The sequence below is a fragment of the Sander lucioperca genome, chromosome 14, assembly GCF_008315115.2.
Source record: "Sander lucioperca isolate FBNREF2018 chromosome 14, SLUC_FBN_1.2, whole genome shotgun sequence".
NCBI classification, from domain to species: Eukaryota; Metazoa; Chordata; class Actinopteri; order Perciformes; family Percidae; genus Sander; species Sander lucioperca.
The window spans coordinates 19758997-19781611 of NC_050186.1; the positions used below are offsets into that span (position 1 = coordinate 19758997).

The window sequence follows — 22615 nt, forward strand, 5'->3', positions numbered from 1 at the left end:
AAACTGGGCTGGCTTTCTCAATCAATGACATCACTAATTGAGGAATTTCAAACAGGAATGTGGGCAGGACGTTTCCGACAGTTGAGAAAAAAATGCTGTCTGTGGGAGAGAAAACTCCATTTGGAGTGAAATGTGTTTTTTTGTACTTTATACATCTATTGCATAAACAAAAAACTATATAACACACTAAAAGACAGGAAAAATCTGAAAAGCATAATAGGGGCTCTTTAATTAATGTGTGCTGTACCCAATACATAAAAGTAAGGTAATTAGAGAAAGTAAAAAATATGTCACCTTCAGCAATTGGAACTTGTGACAATTTTAACAATCGTCTGACTATTTCATAAACTAACCTATAATAGATTAATCAATAATAATAAAATAATTGTTGCAGCCCTAATATTGATACATCAAAAGTCAAATTGTGTTAAATGACTCTTTATTATCCACCACACACAAATTTGTCACAATTTTTAACACTTCTGAAATTACTTCCAGAATTAATTTCAATCACAATGAATTAGTAAAAAAAATGTTTAAAGTTTTTAGATACAATATAAAGTGATTTCATTACAAATAGTCCATTTCTGATGTTTCCACCTGCTTTGTGACGTAGTCTAATATAATCTTTTCATTTCCAGACTCCTTCAGATAAAAATGGGATCCGTCAAGCATCCTGACGGTGAAATCACCTGATGTGACACTTTTCCAAGCTGTTGATAAAATATATAAATACAATTATTTACATATGAACAGGGAGACCACTTAAACTGAGTCTAGTCAGCATACACAGAGAACACAAACAGTCCTGTACTATCATAACATGTTTTTTTATGAAAATCTACAGACACTGCCTATTGTCTGATATGTAGTTTAGAGCAATACTAGCTTCTTCTTCTTCTTCTTTTTTCTCACAGCAGGCTAGTGCTCATAAAGATGGGGCACTTGTACATGTGTTTGTAGGCATTTGTGTTTGGCACTAAATCAGTAATATTTCAATTCATATGCAGAACACCTAAACAAGCTGCCAGATGTATAAGTAAAATGCATTTGTTAGGACCAAATTTTCCTTGATTTCTGATTTTGAGCATCCAGAAACTGACATACAGGGTGATAACGCATTGCTGCAGGACATGAGAGGCCTGACCTTGTAAGTCATGAGGAATGTCATCCTTTCCATCAAAACACGTGACTGCGCAGGAGAGAAATGGAATGTCTGGCTCGTTACACCTGCAGGAAAGTCAGCAACTTCAGTCACTACAAACATTTAATTCTGAATCCCAAATTATTTAAAATTAAGGGTAAATACAGATTAAATTAAATTGTGAGCCCACCTGTAGTTTTCCACAATGTGCAGGTCGGCCTTCAGGGCAGGAAGGAAGAGCTTCAGCACTTCAGGGTTCGCCAGCAACTCAGGAGGAGTTCCTCCAATCGAAATCAACCACTTGAGAAAATCATCATCAGATAAATCGCTTCTCTTTGGGGCTTTGATACGCGTCTCTGACTAAAAGACAAAACACAACATATCAATGGTGTATTATCAACACCAGGTCTAAACTTTAAGTGTACACAGTTGTATATGTATAAGAAACCAGATGTTTTGGTCCGTAGACCTACATCAGGTTGGAATTGTATCCAATTCCTTCTGAATAAATAGAAATCCTGCACACTGTTCTTCCTTCTCAATTTACAGTTTTCTTTTGGTCATATGCACCTGTCATTTAAGACTTTACCGTGTCTGAGAACATTTTTGGCAATGTTCCTCTATATATTATCAGAGCTATTGAAAGATGACATTGTTAAATTCACTTGCGACCCTGAACAGGATAAATGGTTTGGAAAACCAATGGATTGATGTTGGAATATGGTGTTGTGTGATGGATTACATTTATTGATTTTTTTTTTTTCTTCAGGCAGTATTGTTCTGAAGGTAATACAACTGGACTGATTGATTTACCTCACTAAAATAATTATTTAAAGCTATAGCGCATAGTTTCTATCAACCCCCATGAGGAATGCTAAGTAATGACAACAAAACTGCACACATTTGCCAGTAACTAAGGAGGACACGGAGGATTAAAAAAACCATGAATGACTCTTCAGAAGAGGTCATTTATCTTCACTTGAGTTTCTGCGCGCGAAAGTCGCCGGACGACACCAGTTTCTGAACATAGCCATACTGAGAAATACAGAGAGAGTTGTGTGGAGCTGATAGTCTTAATAAGCTTTGTATCAACTCATTTGGCAATGACTTGTATGTAACAGACGTTCATTAATTTAAAAAAGTTACGCACTAAAGTTTTAAATCAGGCAAATTTGCAGCGTCACGATGCAGGTTTAGTTATTTTAATGAATTTGCAGAGCATTATCAGGAAATCAAGTTCTCATTTTGAACCATAGCAAATTTAAAGACGAAAGCCTTGAAAATGAAAATACTACGGGGCTTGTGGTTAAGATTAGATATACTGTGTAGGTTAATAACAAGCCATCATTGTTATAATGCCACTATCTGCAGTTATAATAGGTAAGAATCAGTTATACAGGTCTACCTGGGGGACAAACTTGTCTACAGGCTTTCAAATATAAACTGAAATCTGGACATTTTACACTTAATCAACAGAGTTGGCAGAGACTTGGATACATATATTGATACCGATTGGTGCTGTGTGGATAATCCAGGCCAAATACAGTGAAATGTAATAAATAAACTCACATAAGGTGCAGAGGCACCAGACAGGAAGATATGAACGGGTTCGAGGTTGTGCAGTCTCTTCAGAGCATCTGCCACGGCGAAACTGGTGAAGGCACCAAAACTAAAACCAGATAAAGATAGTGCAAACGTTAATAAAAAAGTTGTAGGTGGTGGAATAGAAAAAGCAAGGCACGTTGTCATGACAGATATGATGTTACTTATACAGCCTGTATTGTTATCATACCTGTGTCCGAACAAAGCAAACGGCTTCTCTTTCAGCAACGGTAACAACACACTTATAACCTCGTCCACAACCTGCTGCATGTTCTGAAAGAACGGCTCTTTGGCTCGACTCTCTCTGCCTGGAAGTTTGACAGCAAACACTGAAAGTGACAGACAAAAAAAACCATTTCAAGTAGGAATATCATCTCACTGTAACATGTCTGGACTTTATTTTCACAAAGTACAAGGACATCACTTTTAAGTTCAAGTTCCCATAATTCCTTTTCAGCTCATTTTTTAGATAAAGGACATTAGCAATATTTAAAACATCTGATAATAAATTGTGAATTTAGAGCAAACACTAAAGATAAACAGTGCAAAGTGCAGCACTTATAGAGATGGCATGTTACCTTCTATGGAGCTGCTGAGGACGTTTCCCCAGCGTGCATAGTGGATGGACCCTCCACCTGCCCAGGGGAAGCATATCAGCCTGGCCACAGCATCTGGGCTCTTCTTAAAACAATTGATCACCTTTTCCATTCTAATTTAACACAAGAGCAAAGATCCAATAATCATTCACTTCTGCTGGAACTGCAGTTTATGCTCCTAATTCTGCTGAACAAGAGGAAACACATGTAATACTGTTACTCCATCACCAAAACAATCCACCCTAAAGCAAAGTTGATTTAAACAGTTAGGGGTAATTAGAAGACTACTTACTACACACCTGTCAGTTGCTGGCAGCTCCATCAACTTCTCCCAGGAAAACAGTGCTAATTATGCTGAAAAGTAACATTTCCTGGTTATTTTCTTCTATGGTTTCTCTATGGAGCTGTGGTAAAAATGATATCCATGGATTTTGGAGACATCTACAGTATGGAGTGTGTATGTCTAGAATAATTGTGTGTACACGATCATGTCATATTTTGTTACCTGGATGGGAAGGACAGGATAGAAACATAAAACACCTTAAATACAAGCAGTTATTTCAAAACATGACGTAAATAGTTGAGAAAATAGTTTCTAGGAAGTGACGCTGTTTTCTACAGTTGGTATTTCCGACGGATTTCCCTCGGTGGTGGAGGAGGAGGAGGATGAGGGAGCAACAGCTTGGTCAAGTTAGACAACATTACACAGAGCAATACCGGAAATCTGATGATCTTCCCTGTGGGAGGGATAACATTGCCGTGTATATGCAGCAATAAAAATAATTAACTTAAGTTAAGGTGGCAACATATCAGCAGTGTAAAAATAAAAAATCCTGCATTCAAAACTGTACTCAAGTAAAGCCCTTAAGAAGTAGGTCATTATCAGGAAAGTACTTACAGAAGCCTATCAAAAGTCAATATAATTGTCACACTGGCCCTTCAACAGAATTGTATATCATTTTGTACATTATTTTATTCTTATGTAAGCAGCATTTTAATGGTGTATTTGTCAACGTGGAGCCAATTTTCACAACTTTGACTGATTAACTAATGAGTAGTTTAATCTATGCAGTGGTTCCCAATCTGAGGGGTCGAGAGTATACTGAATTGGAAAGCAGAAACAAGAGATATATTTCTGCTGCACAAAATAGTGTTTACTTGTCTGATATTTCTAATCTAATCTAAGCTTTTGCTTTCTTTTTCTTTTTTTTTTTTGCTCAAGGCCTTTAACATAGTCAGATTAGAAGGAAAATCGGTCTTTGGTTGAACTAACACCCAGTAACATATGCAACATGTGAGGAGTTGCAAGTCAACACAGATTAATTTTGATAGTACACACATTTAATTATTTAATATTTTACAAGCTGATCACACGGTTTGTATGTTAAATTTTAATCTGAAAAGCAGCCAGTAGGCTAGTTATATATGTCAAATAAAACTAAAATATTTGAGTTAATGTACATTCCACCACTGATTGTGTGTGTGTGTGTGTGTGTGTGTGTGTGTGTGTGTGTGTGTGTGTGTGTGTGTGTGTGTGTGTATATGTGTGTGTGTGTGTGTGTCTGTTTGTCTGTGTGTAGAACAATAATAGCTCTAAGACAGATGCTAAAACATCTGCCTTGCAACATTTGTTTTGTTATTCATGCTGTTATCATGAAAGAGCATGCCGGAAGTCTTGATTTTCTATTCTCGCAAACTTTACATATGTGAGCTAGAGGGCGGTGTAAGTGCAGATTTCAGACCGGTTACTCGCCGATACCGAGGAGGACGCCGGGGCAGAAAAGCCCTCATATCTGTTTGATAAAGAAGAAGAACACCGGATTGTCACGTTAACCAACCGGGAGGACTAATTCAGCCACTGACCGGGTAAATATCCATAACAGTCTTGTGTGTCGAGTTGCTAGTTGTCGTCGGCTAAAGCTAACTATCGCTGTTAGCTTACCCACCGCTGCTAACGACTATCAGTGAAATGTAACCAACTCCGTGTTCAAACTGTCACAAACATTTCCGACACTGAACATAACGTTGTTTTTCTTTCAGATACAACAGAAAGAACTTCAAAGGACGAACGCTGGGACATTTTGTACAACTTTAAGTTGTCAGTTGCGGTAAGGAAGGTCGGGGGAGAAGACTTCCAGTCGAGGGGACCCCCCCAAGCGGCCCGGTTCCAAATCAGCGACCGCGGAGCAGAGAGTCGCGTAGCCGGGGAGAGGCGTATAGTCGGCGGATCTATAGTCAAGTTTTAATCAGCGCAGGAGAAGTAATCACTGGGTGCCGGGTCATCCGGACAGAGACCTCATGAATGGAAATCGGAACAACAGGTGGGATTCCTCTACTAACCGCCATGCTTAATTTGGTGTTCAGGTGCTGCACATGAGTTATTTGCAGACAGTGTGCAGTGCTAGACACAAGTTAGACACCCATGATTGAGCATTTGGGGGCTGCAAGTTGATCTAAGTCGTTAACATGGTGGTTAAATAAGTTGTCAGGCTATCATGGGCACTGGTGCAAAAGCAGCTCAGCTTGAAAACGTAATTCAAATTCCCATTTCCAGCCCCAACAGGCATAATATACTGGGTTGATTGGTCCTCTGCGGTGTTTTACCGGTCATTTTTGCGCCTCGGTGTCTGTGTGCATATGCGCCAAACCAGTCTCACAGGTTACTTGTATTGTCAACGTCATTCTTTGCCGGCTGTCAAATGCAGGTGGTGATCCCGTCGTCAGGTGTACGTGAAGCCTGAAGTGTGTGTGTGTGTGTGTGTGTGTGTGTGTGTGTGTGTGTGTGTGTGTGTGTGAGCCTTTCACATCAGCTGCTGCCATAGTTACCCTCGTTATTGAATAATGTTCAGTTAACCGCTGTCTCTGTTAATTACAAATCAATTGAGCATGGCAGGACATAGTCATTTTACTTGCCAACGGGCACAAATTGTGAGTCACAGCATGTATATTATTGATGTTGTTGGGGCCAGTGGTGGAATGGGAGGGGGGAAAAAAAAAAGAGCCAAACTGGTTCACTGAAACTGACCCATTTATTCTCTACCCATTTTTCACCTAATGAGCAGAACAAAGCTTTATCAGAAAGTAACATAGATTTAGAAACAAAAGAAACAAGTCAGACTTTGATTAATAGGCTCATTTATGTTTAGTTTAAACATAACAGATTTATCAACGGTGCCTGTACTTTTGAACAGGTATTTTTGAAAGTAGGGTCGCAACTAAGTTATTTTCAGTATCATTTCTCAGTTACGTTTTCAATTATTTTGATTAGTATAATACATGTTAAAACCAGTAAAACATCCCATCACAATGTCCTAGAGCCTAAGGGGACGCCATTAAATAGCTTGTTTCTGACCAAGGGTCCAAACCCCCAAAATATGAAATGAATAATGATATAAAGAGCAAGTCCTCACATTTGAGAAGCTGATGGAACCAGTGAATGTTTGGTAATTCTGGTTGATAAGTGACTTAAAGAGAAATCAATTATCATAATTGTTGTTGATTAATTTTCTGTCAATTGACTAATCAATAATCGACCATGAGTTTCTGCTCCAGTTGAAAATTCTGGACTTTACTTGTATCCTCCTAATTTCCTCACTGATACATGTGTGTTCAACTCCCAATGTGGAGCCTTTTCTCTCTAACAGGCACATTGAGGGCAGCTTAATGTTCCTTGATTAGTATGACTTGCAGCTGATCCACCAGGAAAACTTTTTATGTTGCTTCTACAGGTCAATCTTCCCCTTGTTGAGGCTGAAATGATAAATTATAGGACACTGTGTGAGCACGATGGTAATGGGACGTTAGAGCAATCTTCCTGTTTAATGAATTGAGAGGTAAAAAAAAGCTTCATCTTTGTAGCGGTGTTGTTTCTTAAAAGATCAGCCTCAGATTTGTCTTGAAATTCATCTTGCAACCATCCCTCACCCATGTTTTGTGTTAACAAGACTCTGGGGTTGTTCTTTTATCGTTTGTTTGTTTGTGTTATTTCACCTTTTGAAAGTTATCATTTTAAATCCACCGTGTCCCTGTGTAAAAAGCCGCTTAATGTTCTTATATATGTTTTAGATCTCTCAAGTTCCCTGACAGTTAATCTGGTTTAGGGCTGCAACAAACAAACATGCTTTTGACTAATTGATTAATCATTTGGTCTTTACAGTGTCAGAAAGAAATCTTAAGGTTGAAATTCCCTTTGTCACTTTTTGATTTGCCATTCTTTAGTTTTTGCATGAAAGTAAAAAAAAAAATTGAATCGAAACATGACGTAATCGCTTTTAGGCAGACCGGTTTTGACCTCAAGGGGGTCTTTATCAGGGCAGAAATAGTGAAAACAGATTAATTACACCCGGTACTTAAAATAGGTTATACGCAGGAGATAACCAATATTTTATCACATAATAAAGTAATCAATAAATACAGAAAACTGCAATCGCAATGACCTCAAACTAAAGTAAAATATAGTTTTTAAAAGATATATTTCAAATAGTTTTTGTCACCGGACCTCCACGATGAATGAGACTGATCTGTGTGCACCTGTTTTTCCTCCTCCTATCAGCATACCTTTAGTTGCCATGGAGAAACTGTAGTAACATGGGTGCCATTGCCATGGAAACGGCACAGGGGAGGAAGCGACCTGGGGACGTATGAGCAGAATGTGCAGTCTTTTACTGAATGATACCTCGTCAGGGCAGGTCCAGGGTCAGCCCTCCATCCTGACGGGAGCTGAAACTATTCAATGTTTTCCACCCACAGCTGTTCTGTCGTACTTATTTCACGGCCACATTCATCATTGCTTTTTTTTTTTTTCTTTTCAGCCGTACACTTTTTTTCTCTTATTACAAACAAAGCGCACCTCTTGCTATTTTAACAGCTTGGTGTGCAGACCTTATGTCACATAGTACGTTGTGTGTACGTGTGTGGATCCTCTGAGTCACATTTATGGAAATTGTGTGGTTGTGTGATTTTCTTTTTTTTTCTTTTTTTTTCACTGAGTACTTTCCAGTTTGGCATTTCTGAAAATTGGTGTCAGATTGGCGTGGTGTGTCACCCGCCTACTTCTCATCACGTCTGGCAAAGGCCATGTCAGTCAGGAGAAGTCTGTGACCACTGAGCTGGTCTTTATTCCAAATGTCATCTAACTCTGTAACCTTTTTATACGGTCGTTATCAGGTTGATGTGGGGAATACAGTGTTGGCCCGCTTGTTTCAGTTTTGTCAGTTTGACATGAGGCAATTTCACGTCCCTGACCATCTTTAATCTCAGCACCCACTGTCTGCTCTTTCCTCCTTATTAACCACTTCCTTCCTCTCAGAGCTTGTTTTTGAAAGGGGAGATCACATTCATGATCACTGGTCCGGGTTCTGTTTTAGCTGTTTTGGGATGTTGAACGTTGGGACACAGATGGTCCAGAATTGATATAAATGCCGATCGTAGATAAGGTTCATGTCAGTGAACACGTGCCTACCTACGTCGAACACAAACAGCATAGAGCAACATTAGCATTCATTTTTAGTCGGAACACTATACTTTCGAATTATCAAGAGATATTGTAATATACAAGAATATTCAAATTATTTTTACAACAATGTTTTTCATGTATCTAGAAAGCCAAAGAGTGATGTAAACTATTTTCCTTATTTATTTTTGCTATGTGTTGTTTTAGGAGACGATGGAGCAGCCGCTGAAGCCCAAGCTTTATTTGCGTTGCCAAGGCGACCTGGCTTTGGCACCCTTGGGAAGCCCATTAAGCTTCTGGCCAACTGCTTCCAAGTGGATATACCCAAGATCGACGTCTATCTGTATGAGGTGGACATCAAGCCTGATAAATGCCCTCGCCGGGTCAACAGGTGACAGAAAAGAGCTGTTCTTTACAAACTGTAGACCAGTTTGACTGTAAAGTCGATGAGAGGGCGAGCTAATACTTCTTAAAAATACAAATAACAACACTTTGTTTTAATGCCTAAATTGTCTTTGAGCTATGTCAGCCTAGATTCATACTGTACGTTGATTGTAGTGATATGTATTTTCCCTGGTGGTCTTTTCAGAGAGGTGGTGGACTCCATGGTTCAGCATTTCAAGGTGACCATCTTTGGCGACTGTCTGCCAGTTTACGATGGGAAGAGAAGCCTCTACACTGCTACCCCACTTCCTGTCGCCACCGGTGGGGTAAGACTCTGTACTAAAAGTTTGGATGCTGGTGTGTTCTGTTGTCCGGGCCAACAAAAAAAATCACAGTTTAGCTCGAGAAAGAGCGTCATGATCATAGGCTTCGTGCGAATGGCTGCTCAAGTCAGCTTTTCTTGTCTTCTTATCAATGAGACTTCCTGAAAATAGACTCACACCTAAAAACAGCATTATACCAAAGCTAAAGTAATATTTGGATGCTTTTAAAAAGAATCATTGATCAGTAAGCCACAATAAATCTTGTTTTCCTCTTCAGGTCGATCTGGATGTCACCCTGCCAGGTGACGGTGGGAAGGACCGCCCATTTAAAGTTACCATTAAGTTTGTGTCATTGGTCAGCTGGCACATGCTCCACGAAGTCTTGACGGGACGCGGTGTGGCCGAGCCGGTGAACCTGGAAAAACCCATCAGCACCAACCCTGTTCACGCCGTGGACGTCGTTCTTCGACACCTGCCCTCCATGAAGTGAGTTTTCTCCCTTGACCATCTGCAAATAAGCTACATGTTTGGGATAATCACTTCTTTTTTTAAGACTTAAAGTTTGATAAAGTATTATAACTTGACCAAAACACTTCAAGTCATGATATGTTACAGTTTCAGTGTCAATGACAGGAAGATGAAGATACAAGTTTGTTCTAAACGGCACTGAATTAAGCATGAGAGATTTCTTCTGGTCATGAAATGTGATCCAAAGATAGTTGTATCCTGGAGCTACTGTATAGCTCCCTTAATTTATTATGCAGTATTTCAACCACAAAGTTGTCACGTATTGTAACAGATGCAATTTGGTGGAAACATGTATGCACCCTGCAGTACCACAGTTAGATATATATTTTTTAGTACGTTTAGTGGCCCACGTGCAATTTGAATAGAACATGGACATATGGATTAAAAACATCTTTTTATGTAATCTACCTCAATATATGCCATTAGGTAAATACATTCACCAAAATAGCTTTTAGTAACATGAGCGGATCTATAAATCAGGCAGCACTTGTGTTATGCCGCACCCAGTGAACCACACAGGAAATACAACTAAAATCCCGGGGAGAGTTTTGTTTTCGTGCTCTACTAACCTTTGTGTCACCCTTTTGTGAACCTCTCTGTCCTCATCAGGTACACGCCTGTCGGACGATCCTTCTTCTCCTCCCCAGAGGGCTACGACCACCCGCTTGGTGGAGGTAGAGAGGTTTGGTTTGGCTTCCATCAGTCAGTACGGCCAGCCATGTGGAAAATGATGCTCAACATTGATGGTGAGTAAGCACTGTGGAACCTGGGAACAGGGAATAGTTTGACATTTTGGGAAATACGCTCATTCACGTTCTTGCTGAAAGTCAAATGAGAAAATCAATGTGCATTAAACATAAGGCTATAATCAGAATCTGCTTAGCATAAAGACTGGAAACAGGAGGAAACAGCTAGCCTCACTAACAGGATTAAAAAACAACACTTTGTGGTTTTACATGGGGTTATGAGCTGGACTGTTATACTAGTCTTAACCACCCTCTGGACAGAGCCATGCTAGCTGTTCCCCCGTTTCCAGTGTTTATGCAAAGAGCAACGTTTGTGCTTCATGGCTCTAAATAAACCCTCATCCACCTCTGGCTGAGCTATTGCCTTAGTGATTTTGATCTCGTCCCGTATCTTTTCAGTGTCAGCCACAGCTTTTTATAAAGCCCAGCCAGTCATCCAGTTCATGTGTGAGGTCCTGGACATTCACAACATTGACGAGCAGCCCCGCCCTCTCACTGACTCCCACAGGGTCAAGTTCACCAAAGAGATCAAAGGTATGTCACCAAGGAAAGGCCACGCATGTTGTCATTATGCTGCAGTACGAGGCCTTACCCTGCACGGCTTTGTGTGTTGTTGAAACTGCTGCCGCTTTCTGATGTTGGTAGACTATTCATTGTTGGATGTTTTGTATGTTTTGACAGTTTATTTAATGCATAAAGGTGGTACAGATGAAAGCTGCACCTTGGTGAAGTAGGCATTTAAGCCTATTCAGTTGTTCCACTCTATGAATAAAATTTAGTCACTTAAAAGTTGCTGAAGCTTATTCCACCATCTTCACAGGTCTTAAAGTGGAAGTGACACACTGTGGAACCATGCGCAGGAAGTACAGAGTCTGCAATGTAACCCGACGTCCTGCCAGCCTCCAGACGTACGTTTCTACATACAGCACCCCATTTGCTGTTAACTCACAATCAAGCTGTTAACTCACAATCAAGACTCGCATGAACACGAGATTCTTGTTGCCTTAAAATCCACAGATTTCCGTTGCAGCTTGAGAGCGGTCAGACAGTTGAACGTACAGTGGCGCAATACTTCAGAGAGAAGTACAGCCTGCAGCTGAAGTACCCCCACCTGCCTTGTCTGCAGGTGGGCCAGGAACAGAAACACACCTACCTGCCCCTGGAGGTAAGGACTGATGGTGACTGTATGATTCCACTGCCAAATGCTAGTACAATTTGTATTTGGGAGATAAATCAGTAAAAAAAAAATACCTGTCTGTTTCAGACAGTCAAAGCTCATTTCTTCTTTTACTCATAAACCAGGAATATCCGAATACAATCGGTACCATAAATAATAAATCACATTTTAATATCTAACACACTGCTTGATGATGTTGGGCCTCAGAATGTGTCAACTTTAGCCTAGTTCCAGACCTCTAAATTGCAGCCCACATCTCAGATTTGTTCAGATAATTTATGACATACAGTGACAGAAAAATGTAAACGTTCATAAGTTTACTGCTCCAATCGCTACTGCAGCTGCCGTGTCAACATTAAATGGATAAATCGCACAAGAAATCGGCTAACATGAACAAAGTGTCAGGCTGGGTTAAAAGATGGATTATCCTAAACTTCCGTTTTTCTATTTAGGTGTGCAACATTGTACCTGGACAGCGCTGCATTAAAAAGCTAACAGACAACCAGACGTCGACCATGATCAAAGCAACAGCCCGCTCTGCACCAGACAGACAGGAGGAGATCAGCAGGCTGGTGAGTATCCTGTGGACCAGAGATAAAACGGCACAAAGCTTGCTCTTTTTGTGCCTTTTTCCTGTTAAATAAAAAAATAATGTTCTTTGCTCTCAGGTGAGGAGTGCAAATTACGAGGCCGACCCGTTCGTCCAGGAGTTTCAGTTCCGCGTGCGAGATGAGATGGCTCAGGTGACGGGTCGCGTCCTGCCGGCCCCCATGCTGCAGTATGGCGGCAGGGTGAGCTCTGAACCATTTATGGTACCTTCCCTTTAAATCACGCTTCATTTGCTTGTCTGTTTTTCAACATGTCTCTGTGTGTGTCTTTGAGACAGCAGGGGTTCCTCCAGCTTGTCTAGAAAACTGAAATTGGAATAATAATACTGACTTGACATTTGGTGGTTTGGAATTTCAGCCCCAAAACCAAAAACTCTGATGATATTATGATACTTTAGTAGTGATCAGTGACATGTATCGTGAAACTCTTTCATCAGTTTGACCAACATTTTAAATAAGCCAAACCCTGTGATAACAATCTATAGTTTTTTTTTCCCTAAATTTGATGTGCCCACACTGTAAACCACAATTCTTTCTGTTTACATCTCTCGCATCTTTTCTCTTCTTTTTGCCCGTGAACTTCTACTTTTAGAATTTGCTGCTGTTTTATGCTCTTAATACGCATGCATGATGTTGTAGGACATCAGGTCTCTGTTTTGCATGTCTGCCATAAACATTTTTTGTTCTGCAATACACGCTAAATGCATGAGCCAATCAGAAGCAACCACAGACAAAATTAAAAAAAGAATTTGTCTCCAATGCCATGATCAGCCAATCAATCACTGTCATCCTATCAAATAATCTGTAGGCCTTGATCTTGAGATCCCACTGCCTGCCCGAATCATTTGAATCTTTAAATCCATGCATTGTCTATGTCCCTTTGTACTGTATGTGTTTGTGTGACTGCCAGTCCCAGCAGATCAACCCTGCACTGTCCTTGCAGAACCGCACGGTGGCCACACCCAGCCACGGGGTGTGGGACATGAGGGGGAAGCAGTTTCACACGGGAGTGGAGATCAAGATGTGGGCCATCGCCTGCTTTGCCACCCAGAGGCAGTGCAGAGAAGAGATCCTTAAGTGAGTTCACAAAAGTAAATGTTATTGCTAGTTTAGTTGGAGTGGTAAAACTTAAAGAATGATTAAAGGTAAGATAATACACATATTTGTATGTGAAACAAAAAAGGATCTGGAAGCTATGAAGAAAATCTCACATTTAAAGAAACCAGTCAAATGTATTTAAATGAATAGAAAACAAGGTCTTTATTTTAAGGATTAAAGAGTTTAACATGGATTTATTTAGAATAATTATACTAGGGTAGTTCAGTTTCAGAAAATCTGTTTTTTTTTTTTGTTTTTTTTTAGAATTAAAAAAAAATACTGTTTGAACACAGATTAGTTACTCTTCACGGGACAAGTAGAATTGCAGACTTTCCATCCATAGATCACAATAAACCCATGTTCTGCTGGCAGTTACATTAAAACAAGTCTTTGTGTATGGTAATTTCTTTTTTCTTCATGCTCAGGAGCTTCACTGACCAGCTGCGTAAAATCTCAAAGGATGCTGGGATGCCAATCCAAGGCCAGCCATGTTTCTGTAAATACGCCCAGGGAGCCGACAGCGTGGAGCCCATGTTCAGACACCTGAAGAACACCTACGCCGGGCTGCAGCTCATCATCGTAATCCTGCCTGGGAAAACACCTGTCTATGGTACAAAAGTAACTATTCCTAAAACAGTAACAGAAAAAGAAATCAAGAAGTCAGTCATAGAAAGTTTGGTACTAAACCTCTGGCCTCTAGGCTTCTGCTAGACAAACAAAGTAGCCTCACTTCATTCATATTAAGTCTGTGAGGCATTTAACTTCATACAGTAAACAGTGATTGCAGAGTCAAAGGAATATCCAATCTCTCTTACCCACAGCTGAGGTTAAGCGGGTGGGTGACACCCTCCTTGGCATGGCCACTCAGTGTGTGCAGGTGAAGAACGTAGTGAAGACGTCCCCCCAGACCCTCTCAAACCTCTGCCTCAAGATCAACGTCAAGCTGGGAGGAATCAACAACATCCTGGTTCCACACCAACGGTAAAATTAACACAGCAAATAGAGCTTTTTAACGGCTCTCGTTCCAGGAAGTGTTCCCCCCCCCCCCCCCCCATTCAGTTGTTTCATTGACGTTTCAAAAATTGCTTATATAAAGAGTTTCAAGCCTGAAACCAGGCCAACCAGCTACGAGATGAATCGTGAATATAAAACATTTGATCCGGCGCAAAAAAACATTTTGAAAAAGTCAAAGGTACAAGACTGTGTAGAGAAACTATCATAGACTTGAATGTTAGAAGCTCGATCTAGCTGTTCGCAGTTTCCCGGGATACAGTAAACGCTTCCATGGTAACAGAGAGTTGGACCAATCACAGACGTTGCTGTTACGCTTAGGATTGTGGGTAGTGTAGTTTTTCTCCATAAGATCGCGATTAAAACATGTTTTCTTAATACAGGTTGGATTTCATACGGACCTCTGTTGCTTTGATCATGGTCGACGTCTGGTTGTCTGTTAGCTTTTTAATGCAGCGCTGTCCAGGTACAATGTTGCACACCTAAATAGAAAAACGGAAGTTTAGGATAATCCGTCTTTTAACCCAGCCTGACACTGTTTCGCGTTAGCCGATTTCTTGTGCGATTTATCCATTTAATGTTGACACGGCAGCTGCAGTAGCGGTTGGAGCAGTAAACTTAATAACGTTTACCTTTTTCTGTGACTGTATGTCATAAATTATCTGAACAAATCTGAGATGTGGGCTGCAATTTAGAGGTCTGGAACTAGGCTAAAGTTGACACATTCTGAGGCCCAACATCATCAAGCAGTGTGTTAGATATTAAAATGTGATTTATTATTTATGGTACCGATTGTATTCGGATATTCCTGGTTTATGAGTAAAAGAAGAAATGAGCTTTGACTGTCTGAAACGTTTCGTTACACAACCTCGTAGCTTGTGGTCAGTCTGCCTCGGATGGCTTAGACCAGAGATCTTCAACAGGGGGTCCGGGGCCCCTAGGGGGTCCTTAGACTTACTGCAGGGGGGCCACCAAATTATTGTTAATTTTTTGAAAGTTTTTTTTTTTTTTACAAAAATGAAAATGTCTTAACATGAATCCAACATATTAGCAAATATAAATCAGCCTATTTGTGAAAAAAAAAACCCCATTGATGATAGGATTACTGGCCTATAGGTAATCACTAAGATAGCCATCCACAGATCCATTTAATAAGGATGAACTCTGCCACATGTATTTTTAACATTGTAACATAATTGATAATATCATGCCAACAAGGTATTATGCACTATAAATGTATGTGTAAAGGCTTTAGGCTGCCCTACACATTATACATTATACATACACTTAATTTGATATAATATGTAGTAGGGGGTCCCTGCTCCATCGCACTCTGTTAAGGGGGTCCTTGGCATAAAAAACATTGAAGAACCCTGGTGTAGACATTATGGCTGATAATCAAAATCCTTATGGAGAAAATCAATTTAGGTTTTTACTTCCGGAACCACGCTGTTGAGCGCTATGAAGACCTTATGGGTTCTTCCTGCTGGGGCTTATCAGTCTTTTTTTATTAGCATTTAAATATATTTTTGTCACATTAACATCATTCTTTTTTTCTTGGCTTACTCTGTGATCTCTTTGCCTGTGATCTGTTGGCTGTCTAAAAGACTGTTGCAACATGACAGATTGACCGTGAGATAATTTTGAGCCTCTTGTTGTCCATCCAGGCCCTCTGTGTTCCAGCAGCCTGTCATCTTCCTCGGGGCTGATGTCACTCATCCTCCTGCAGGAGATGGGAAAAAGCCATCTATTGCAGCGGTGAGACTTCACTTTAGTTTTTTGGCCAACAATTTTGTATTTTCTCTTCACGCTTGTATCAGTCAAATTTTACTCTCCCTTAAATAATTTCAGACTTTGAGTAATTATTTTGGTGCTACTGTTGATTGGTTATTTCAACCCTTAGCACTATTGTTAATGCAGTACAAAGCTGTATGTTTAAAAGCCTGGCTGTAGCTTTTTTCCCCTGCTGATACCGACAAAAACAGACTCCCAGCACAGAACAGTGTTCAATATATAATTTTAGGGCCTAATTTGAGTGTTTTTATACCATGTTACAACTGTAATTTAGTTTTGTTGTTGTATTACTTACATACTTTGGTGGAAAGCACAGAAACATTGTTTCTTCAATGCTCTTAAGTTACAATGCTTTTGCATATAATTACGTTTCTGATCCATTTGACTGGTGTTGTGCCTCTACAGGTGGTGGGCAGCATGGACGCCCACCCCAGCAGGTACTGCGCTACGGTGCGGGTCCAGCGGCCCAGACAGGAGGTCATCCAGGACTTAGCCTCCATGGTGCGAGAGCTCTTGATCCAGTTCTACAAATCGACCCGCTACAAGCCAACCAGGATAATCTTCTACAGGGACGGAGTGTCAGAGGGACAGTTCAGACAAGTATATAAAAAAAAGAAATTCTGCTTAAATCTTTTAATGTTTGTTTCTTTTTTTTTAATGGAGTAAGCACAGGATCTTAAGGTCGTGACAAGCTGCAGGTTGTCTTAATATTAGTAAAGTTATTCTGCTATGTAGTAGATGTCTAAATCTTACTCTTCAATCTGCCTCTGCATCAACTTCACAAAAACAGTGTGTTTTTCCGTGCAGGTGCTGTACTATGAGCTGCTGGCCATCAGGGAGGCCTGCATCAGTCTAGAGAAGGAATACCAGCCGGGAATTACTTACATAGTAGTACAGAAACGCCATCACACGCGTCTCTTCTGTGCAGATCGCAACGAGCGGGTGAGTAACACAAAGGAGTGACAATACCAGTGGTACTCTTGAGTCTTGTTATCATTATGGCTGCCCTACTCACTTGATTTGGTTAATTGGGTTATCTACCAACAGGGGAAAAAGGGAGATTAAAGAAGGATTCGGTATCAGGGTCACTGCTAAGGCCTATGAAGGGGATTTTTCAGGCAGTTTGAACTGAGAGTTTGAACTCTTAAATCAATTTGTTAAATGATCTCGCAGGTTGGACGAAGTGGAAACATTCCTGCCGGCACCACGGTGGACACAGACATCACCCACCCCTACGAGTTTGACTTTTACCTCTGCAGTCACGCTGGAATCCAGGTAGGCTTCGTGGGTCAAACCCAGACTGTCAGGCAAAATCACTGGAAACCCTAAACTCACTGAAAAAACAACCAATAACATAGAGCACCATAGTTTTATAGTGATTTGATTCATTGCAGGATGAAAATATCATTGCTCTTAAAAAATAACTAACTCAAGACAAAGACGAGTGAGATGATTTTTTTTAATTTTGGGCCATGAGGGTGAAGACTAATAATGATGTTCTCACTTTTTGAAGTCCCGAGTTCGGGGCAGAATAGCGTGGTGTAATAACATAGGTATTCCTTCCTATGTTTGCATTACCTTTTGCTGCACATACTGAAATTACTGTAGTACACTTTCAGATTGCAGATTTAAGGCCTTTTTCAAGCTATACTGAAAATGTCTTTAAACTGATTGAACTGTTGTGCATACTGTATGGTATGCATACTTAGACCAACCAGTGAAAGAATTTCAAGGGATATTTTATCTTCCTCAACAACCACACTTCAGCAGCAGTGGTTGGATGAACTTCTTTCCAGCAACCAGGACTCCCCCGCTCCACCTGATTTTAGCCGCTCATTGTTTGTCCTCTCTCCATGGAGCTGCCTTCTCTTGGGTGCGATTAATTCGGCTTCCCTCCCTCCAGGGTACGAGCCGGCCTTCCCACTACCATGTTCTGTGGGACGACAACTGTTTCACCGGCGACGAGTTCCAGCTCCTCACCTACCAGCTGTGCCACACCTACGTCCGCTGCACGCGCTCCGTCTCCATCCCAGCACCGGCTTACTACGCCCACCTGGTGGCCTTCCGTGCCCGCTACCACCTGGTTGACAAAGAGCACGACAGGTGGGGAGAAACACTTGACGTTTTAAATTAGATTTAATGTCAGATAACAAAAACTAAGCATGTGTGAAAAAAACAACTAGAATATCTAGTATAGTACCAGCTGGAAAATTCAATACAAATGTGTTCAGAACATTTCATTGTATAAAGTGTGAAGAGGTGAGCTCGCACAACCCTGAGCTACTGAGTTAGTCGCTAGGGAAGTTGTAATATGTCGTAATGACTTAAGAATATCAATTTCTTTTATTTACTTTTTTACTTGATACATTTTTTAAGTGGAATTAATTCACTTTTTTAAGTGGAATTCACTTTTTAGTGCAGATTACTTAATGGCAAAAATCAATTTTTTTTTTTTTTTTTTACGTTACTTACAATGTTTCCCGCTGTCATTTCCTCCTGACAGTGCGGAGGGCAGCCACGTCTCAGGGCAGAGTAACGGCAGGGACCCCCAGGCGCTGGCCAAGGCTGTTCAGATCCACCACGACACACTGACGACCATGTATTTCGCCTGAACGCTCCCCCTACGTCCCTCCATCTTTCCCAGTCTTTTAGTGTCCGACTTCCATCAGCCGCCTCGTCTCATCACGCAGAGTGACCCCTCCCCTACCCCCTCTTCTCGTGCTGGTGCAGCTTTGGTCACTGGAGCACTCGATGACGACGGCTGCGACCGCAGGTTGCGTAAGGATGTAATAATAAGCCAGAGAGGAGTTACAGCCACATTATGCAATTTGAAACCAGCCAATTGTTTCTGTGCTACTGCCCACGCATCTCTCACCTCCTCTGCTGTACTTAAATCACAATGGATTCTGTCTTCTTTCTAAAGCTAGCAAGTCTCATATTCGCCTCCCAGTTTTGACAGTTTATTTCGCCCCCTCCCTATGTTTATAAGAATGGCGGAGCAGCAGGGAATACAAAAACTGATGATTTTTTGGTGCATGGATGTAAGCAGTACCAGTGAGGACCTGACTTGCTCCGTAGCCTCACGTTGAGCCTAATGTTGCTGGTTTATATTGTAGTCGGTTTTACATGTTTGTTTGTGAGTTTTCAGCTTGTCTAGATACAATACTGTATGTGTTATTTCTCTGTCGAACTAATGTGTGATTGCCATGGCAACATGTTATCCGAGTATGCTCGTAAAAAAACAAAAGCTTCGCCTTTTTCTCCCCTCAGAACGGCAGGCTGCCTTAGCGGTTACTCTTCTGTCTCCCTTTTAAAACCAATGGTTCCTCACAGTCATTCAGCCAGACAGTAAGAAGCATAACTCTGCACTCACAACACAGACAATGAATGATATCTTAATCTTTATTTTTAAACAAAGCCACCTACAGCCATCGATGACGCATTGTGTATCGCTCGAAGCCTTACTGCGAGGCAAGGTGCATAAAGATGACTGTTAGAATACAATGCCATGGGTGCGAAATGGACAGTTTTAAACTTCTCTTACTTAGATCAGCTTGTGTTATACCAAATGTTTGTGTGTTTTATTCCTCTTGCTATTTATGAGTTGTTTTTCTTTTTAAGTTTAATTTCCATTCGGCAGTAGAGCAGAGCAGACAGTTTATATCTTCTGACGACGACAAACCTTTTGACTTTTCCCAGTTTTTACACGAGAAACTGACCAATTTAGTTGTCAAGAACTCCTTCGGTGCAATAAGGTGTCAATGCAGAGAGAGCGGGTTCAATGGTGAATGTTTTCGATGAGTATTCGTGTGGTCAAATTGTTGATGAGTGAGTTTTGGCAAGTGACAATGACCCTTGGATTCAGGAATGCACGGTATTTGGCACGTAGGACTGGTGCTGCAGGCGTGAGGATCAGCTGTGAGGTCTAATGGTGTTTGGAGATAGTTAACGAAGTGCCTGATTTGGTTGGAGAGTGAACTGTTGGTTGGATGAAGGTTTTTAATCGCATGTAGGTTTGGGTGCCTCTTTTAATACATTTAATGAAACGCTTTCAGAATCCCAGCGTACTGTAAAAACACTGCACTGCCGACACCAGAGGCTGAGAGGCTGGACTGTTGATCTCAATGCATGCCGCAAGTTTGTGTGCTATTATTAATACTTCCATATCGACAAAACGGGCTTTGTTTTCTTGTGATCACAAAATATTCTGTGATCAGAGTTGGAATGCGCTTTTGTGGAAATCATTCAAATGTTTCATCAGCACACAAAAACACAAAGCTTACAATGGTTATAATACGGAATACTGTTTTCTCCCATTATGATGATCTTAAGAAAAAGTTGTTTTATCAGTAAAGGAAATGCACATACTCCTATTTACCCAAGCTCTAGTTTTCATATGCAATTTTTATTAAATATTCTTAGCCTTTTAGGTTCTCGACTTTTTCACTTGCCGCCCACATCTCTGATTTGGTCAAATAGACACAATGAAGAGAAACAAAATGGCAATTTAATCGGGCTAACATTTCTTGTTGTTTTGATAAAAATGTATAACATTACAAAATATTCTCAAGGTCACAACCTTATTTTTCTCATTACTAAAGAATTATCACGATAAAATCTTATTTCATGATCTAAACACACACTCGGTGACCATTGTATTATGGTACACCTGTACAATTGTGCTATACCAGCCAACATTTGTTCTGCCATAAGTCTACTTTTATGATGCCCATAATTTACATTTCTTTGTTGACACTGTCTCAGAGGTGTTAGGTGTGTTATGTAATTGAATATTGAGGATATAGATTATGATTGTGTGGATGAAACACCTTTGAATGTAATGCAGTACAACACCGCCATCACTAACTATGACCTCAATAATAAACATAACATAATAACATTTAATTTACACATTTCTGATGTCAACAAAAACTGAACAATTATAAACTTTGTAAAGATAGACAGCAGAGCTGTTGTCTTATATTATATTGTACAGGTGTACATAATTAAGCCACTAAGTTTCAAGTATAATTTTTCCGGCATTGTTTTTTTTATAATAATTTGTTATTATGTCATGATCTCAACAAACAAAGCTGGTTATGTTAAGATCACAAAGAGGGAAACAAAAATCGAAATAATCCCACTCGTTGCTTCTCTGGCCTTCAGTAAGATGCACTTATAGATGTGAGTTTGTGAGCAGGTGTTTCTTCCAGTCAGTGACTGTCTATTGATGGGACTCACTGCCAGTCGAAGACTTCATATTCAGATCTCAGTCACACTTTATCACCTGCAGCAGCTTTGTTGCATTCGTTTTCAGAGGAAGTCTGGGGCTGGGTGTCTCTAGACCTGGTTTTAGTACTTCAACAGTTCTGAGTAGGGCTGCTACTAATGAGTATTTTCACCATCAATTAATCGTTTTGCCTATGAACTGTCAGAAAATGAAAAATGTTATAAATTCCCACAGCCCAACAAGATGCATCAGATGTCTTGTTTTGACCGACAAACAGTCTAAAACTCCAAAGATAAACAGTTTACTATCATATATATATGACAAAGAAAAACATGAATTTATCAGAATGTTTGGCATTTTTTGCTTGAAAAATTACTAAACAGATTAATCGATGATCGAAATGGTTGCAGATTGTTTTTCTGTTCATCGATTTACGAAGTTCATTGCAGCTCTAGATTTTTTAAGCTTTCATTATTACTTTCGGTCATTATGCAGTAAGGAACAGATTTTGTGCTACATTTGGACACGCTGGTGACTTATCGATCCCAAATAATATACATAAAAGGACATCTACTAGCTAGAATCCAAGATTATGAAGTTTGTCTATTTTTTATACCTTTAATCGGTCATTAATGCCAGAATTTCTTTAGTTTTTCCATGCACAGCTGTTGAGGGTGGTCTGTCATGGCCTTGCAGTATAGTCGATACAGACGAAGCCTTCAGGTTTCATCACTTGGACCAAACCAACGTGCCTGGTCGGGGTGGGGGGGGGGGGGGGTGAGGGTGGAGGACTTGGAGGGGCCTTACAGCATCGAGCTGATGTGCTCTGTACTGCTAACTGTGCTAGCCACATGTCACCAGAACCAAACTTAAGCTGCTATAAGAAAACACATGTATTTAATAAATCATCAGATACATATAG

The 22615-nt window shown here is 40.4% G+C and overlaps 2 protein-coding genes across 6 annotated transcripts; one reads left to right on the forward strand and one right to left on the reverse strand.

Annotated features, from left to right (window-relative positions):
- Positions 1-422: 422 nt before the first annotated feature.
- On the reverse strand, positions 423-3907 carry olah (oleoyl-ACP hydrolase). 2 transcript variants are annotated; one of them, XM_031295765.2, is made up of 8 exons: positions 3848-3907; positions 3642-3696; positions 3325-3455; positions 2937-3075; positions 2714-2813; positions 1335-1504; positions 1148-1230; positions 423-713 (listed from the first exon to the last, which is right to left on the reverse strand). In XM_031295765.2, exons 2-8 carry the CDS (start codon positions 3662-3664, stop codon positions 571-573), a joined length of 789 nt encoding a protein of 262 aa, XP_031151625.1. In that variant the 5' UTR covers positions 3665-3696; positions 3848-3907; the 3' UTR covers positions 423-570. The 2 variants fall into 2 exon arrangements, with proteins under 2 accessions (XP_031151625.1, XP_031151627.1); XM_031295767.2 differs by lacking the exon at positions 3642-3696 and having other exon boundaries at positions 3883-3901.
- A 1136-nt stretch (positions 3908-5043) lies between these two features.
- ago3b (argonaute RISC catalytic component 3b) lies at positions 5044-22246 on the forward strand. 4 transcript variants are annotated; one of them, XM_031295760.2, is made up of 20 exons: positions 5044-5208; positions 5383-5663; positions 9002-9185; positions 9384-9504; positions 9779-9987; positions 10639-10775; positions 11175-11309; positions 11596-11683; positions 11793-11940; positions 12405-12524; positions 12621-12764; positions 13471-13637; positions 14084-14268; positions 14480-14639; positions 16337-16427; positions 16869-17063; positions 17271-17405; positions 17637-17738; positions 18367-18566; positions 18967-22246. In XM_031295760.2, the coding sequence occupies exons 2-20, from the start codon at positions 5645-5647 to the stop codon at positions 19073-19075; spliced, it is 2649 nt and encodes an 882-aa protein (XP_031151620.1). In that variant the 5' UTR covers positions 5044-5208; positions 5383-5644; the 3' UTR covers positions 19076-22246. The 4 variants fall into 4 exon arrangements, with proteins under 4 accessions (XP_031151620.1, XP_031151622.1, XP_031151621.1 ...); XM_031295762.2 differs by having other exon boundaries at positions 13504-13637; XM_031295761.2 differs by having other exon boundaries at positions 12621-12743.
- The last annotated feature ends 369 nt before the right edge of the window (positions 22247-22615 follow it).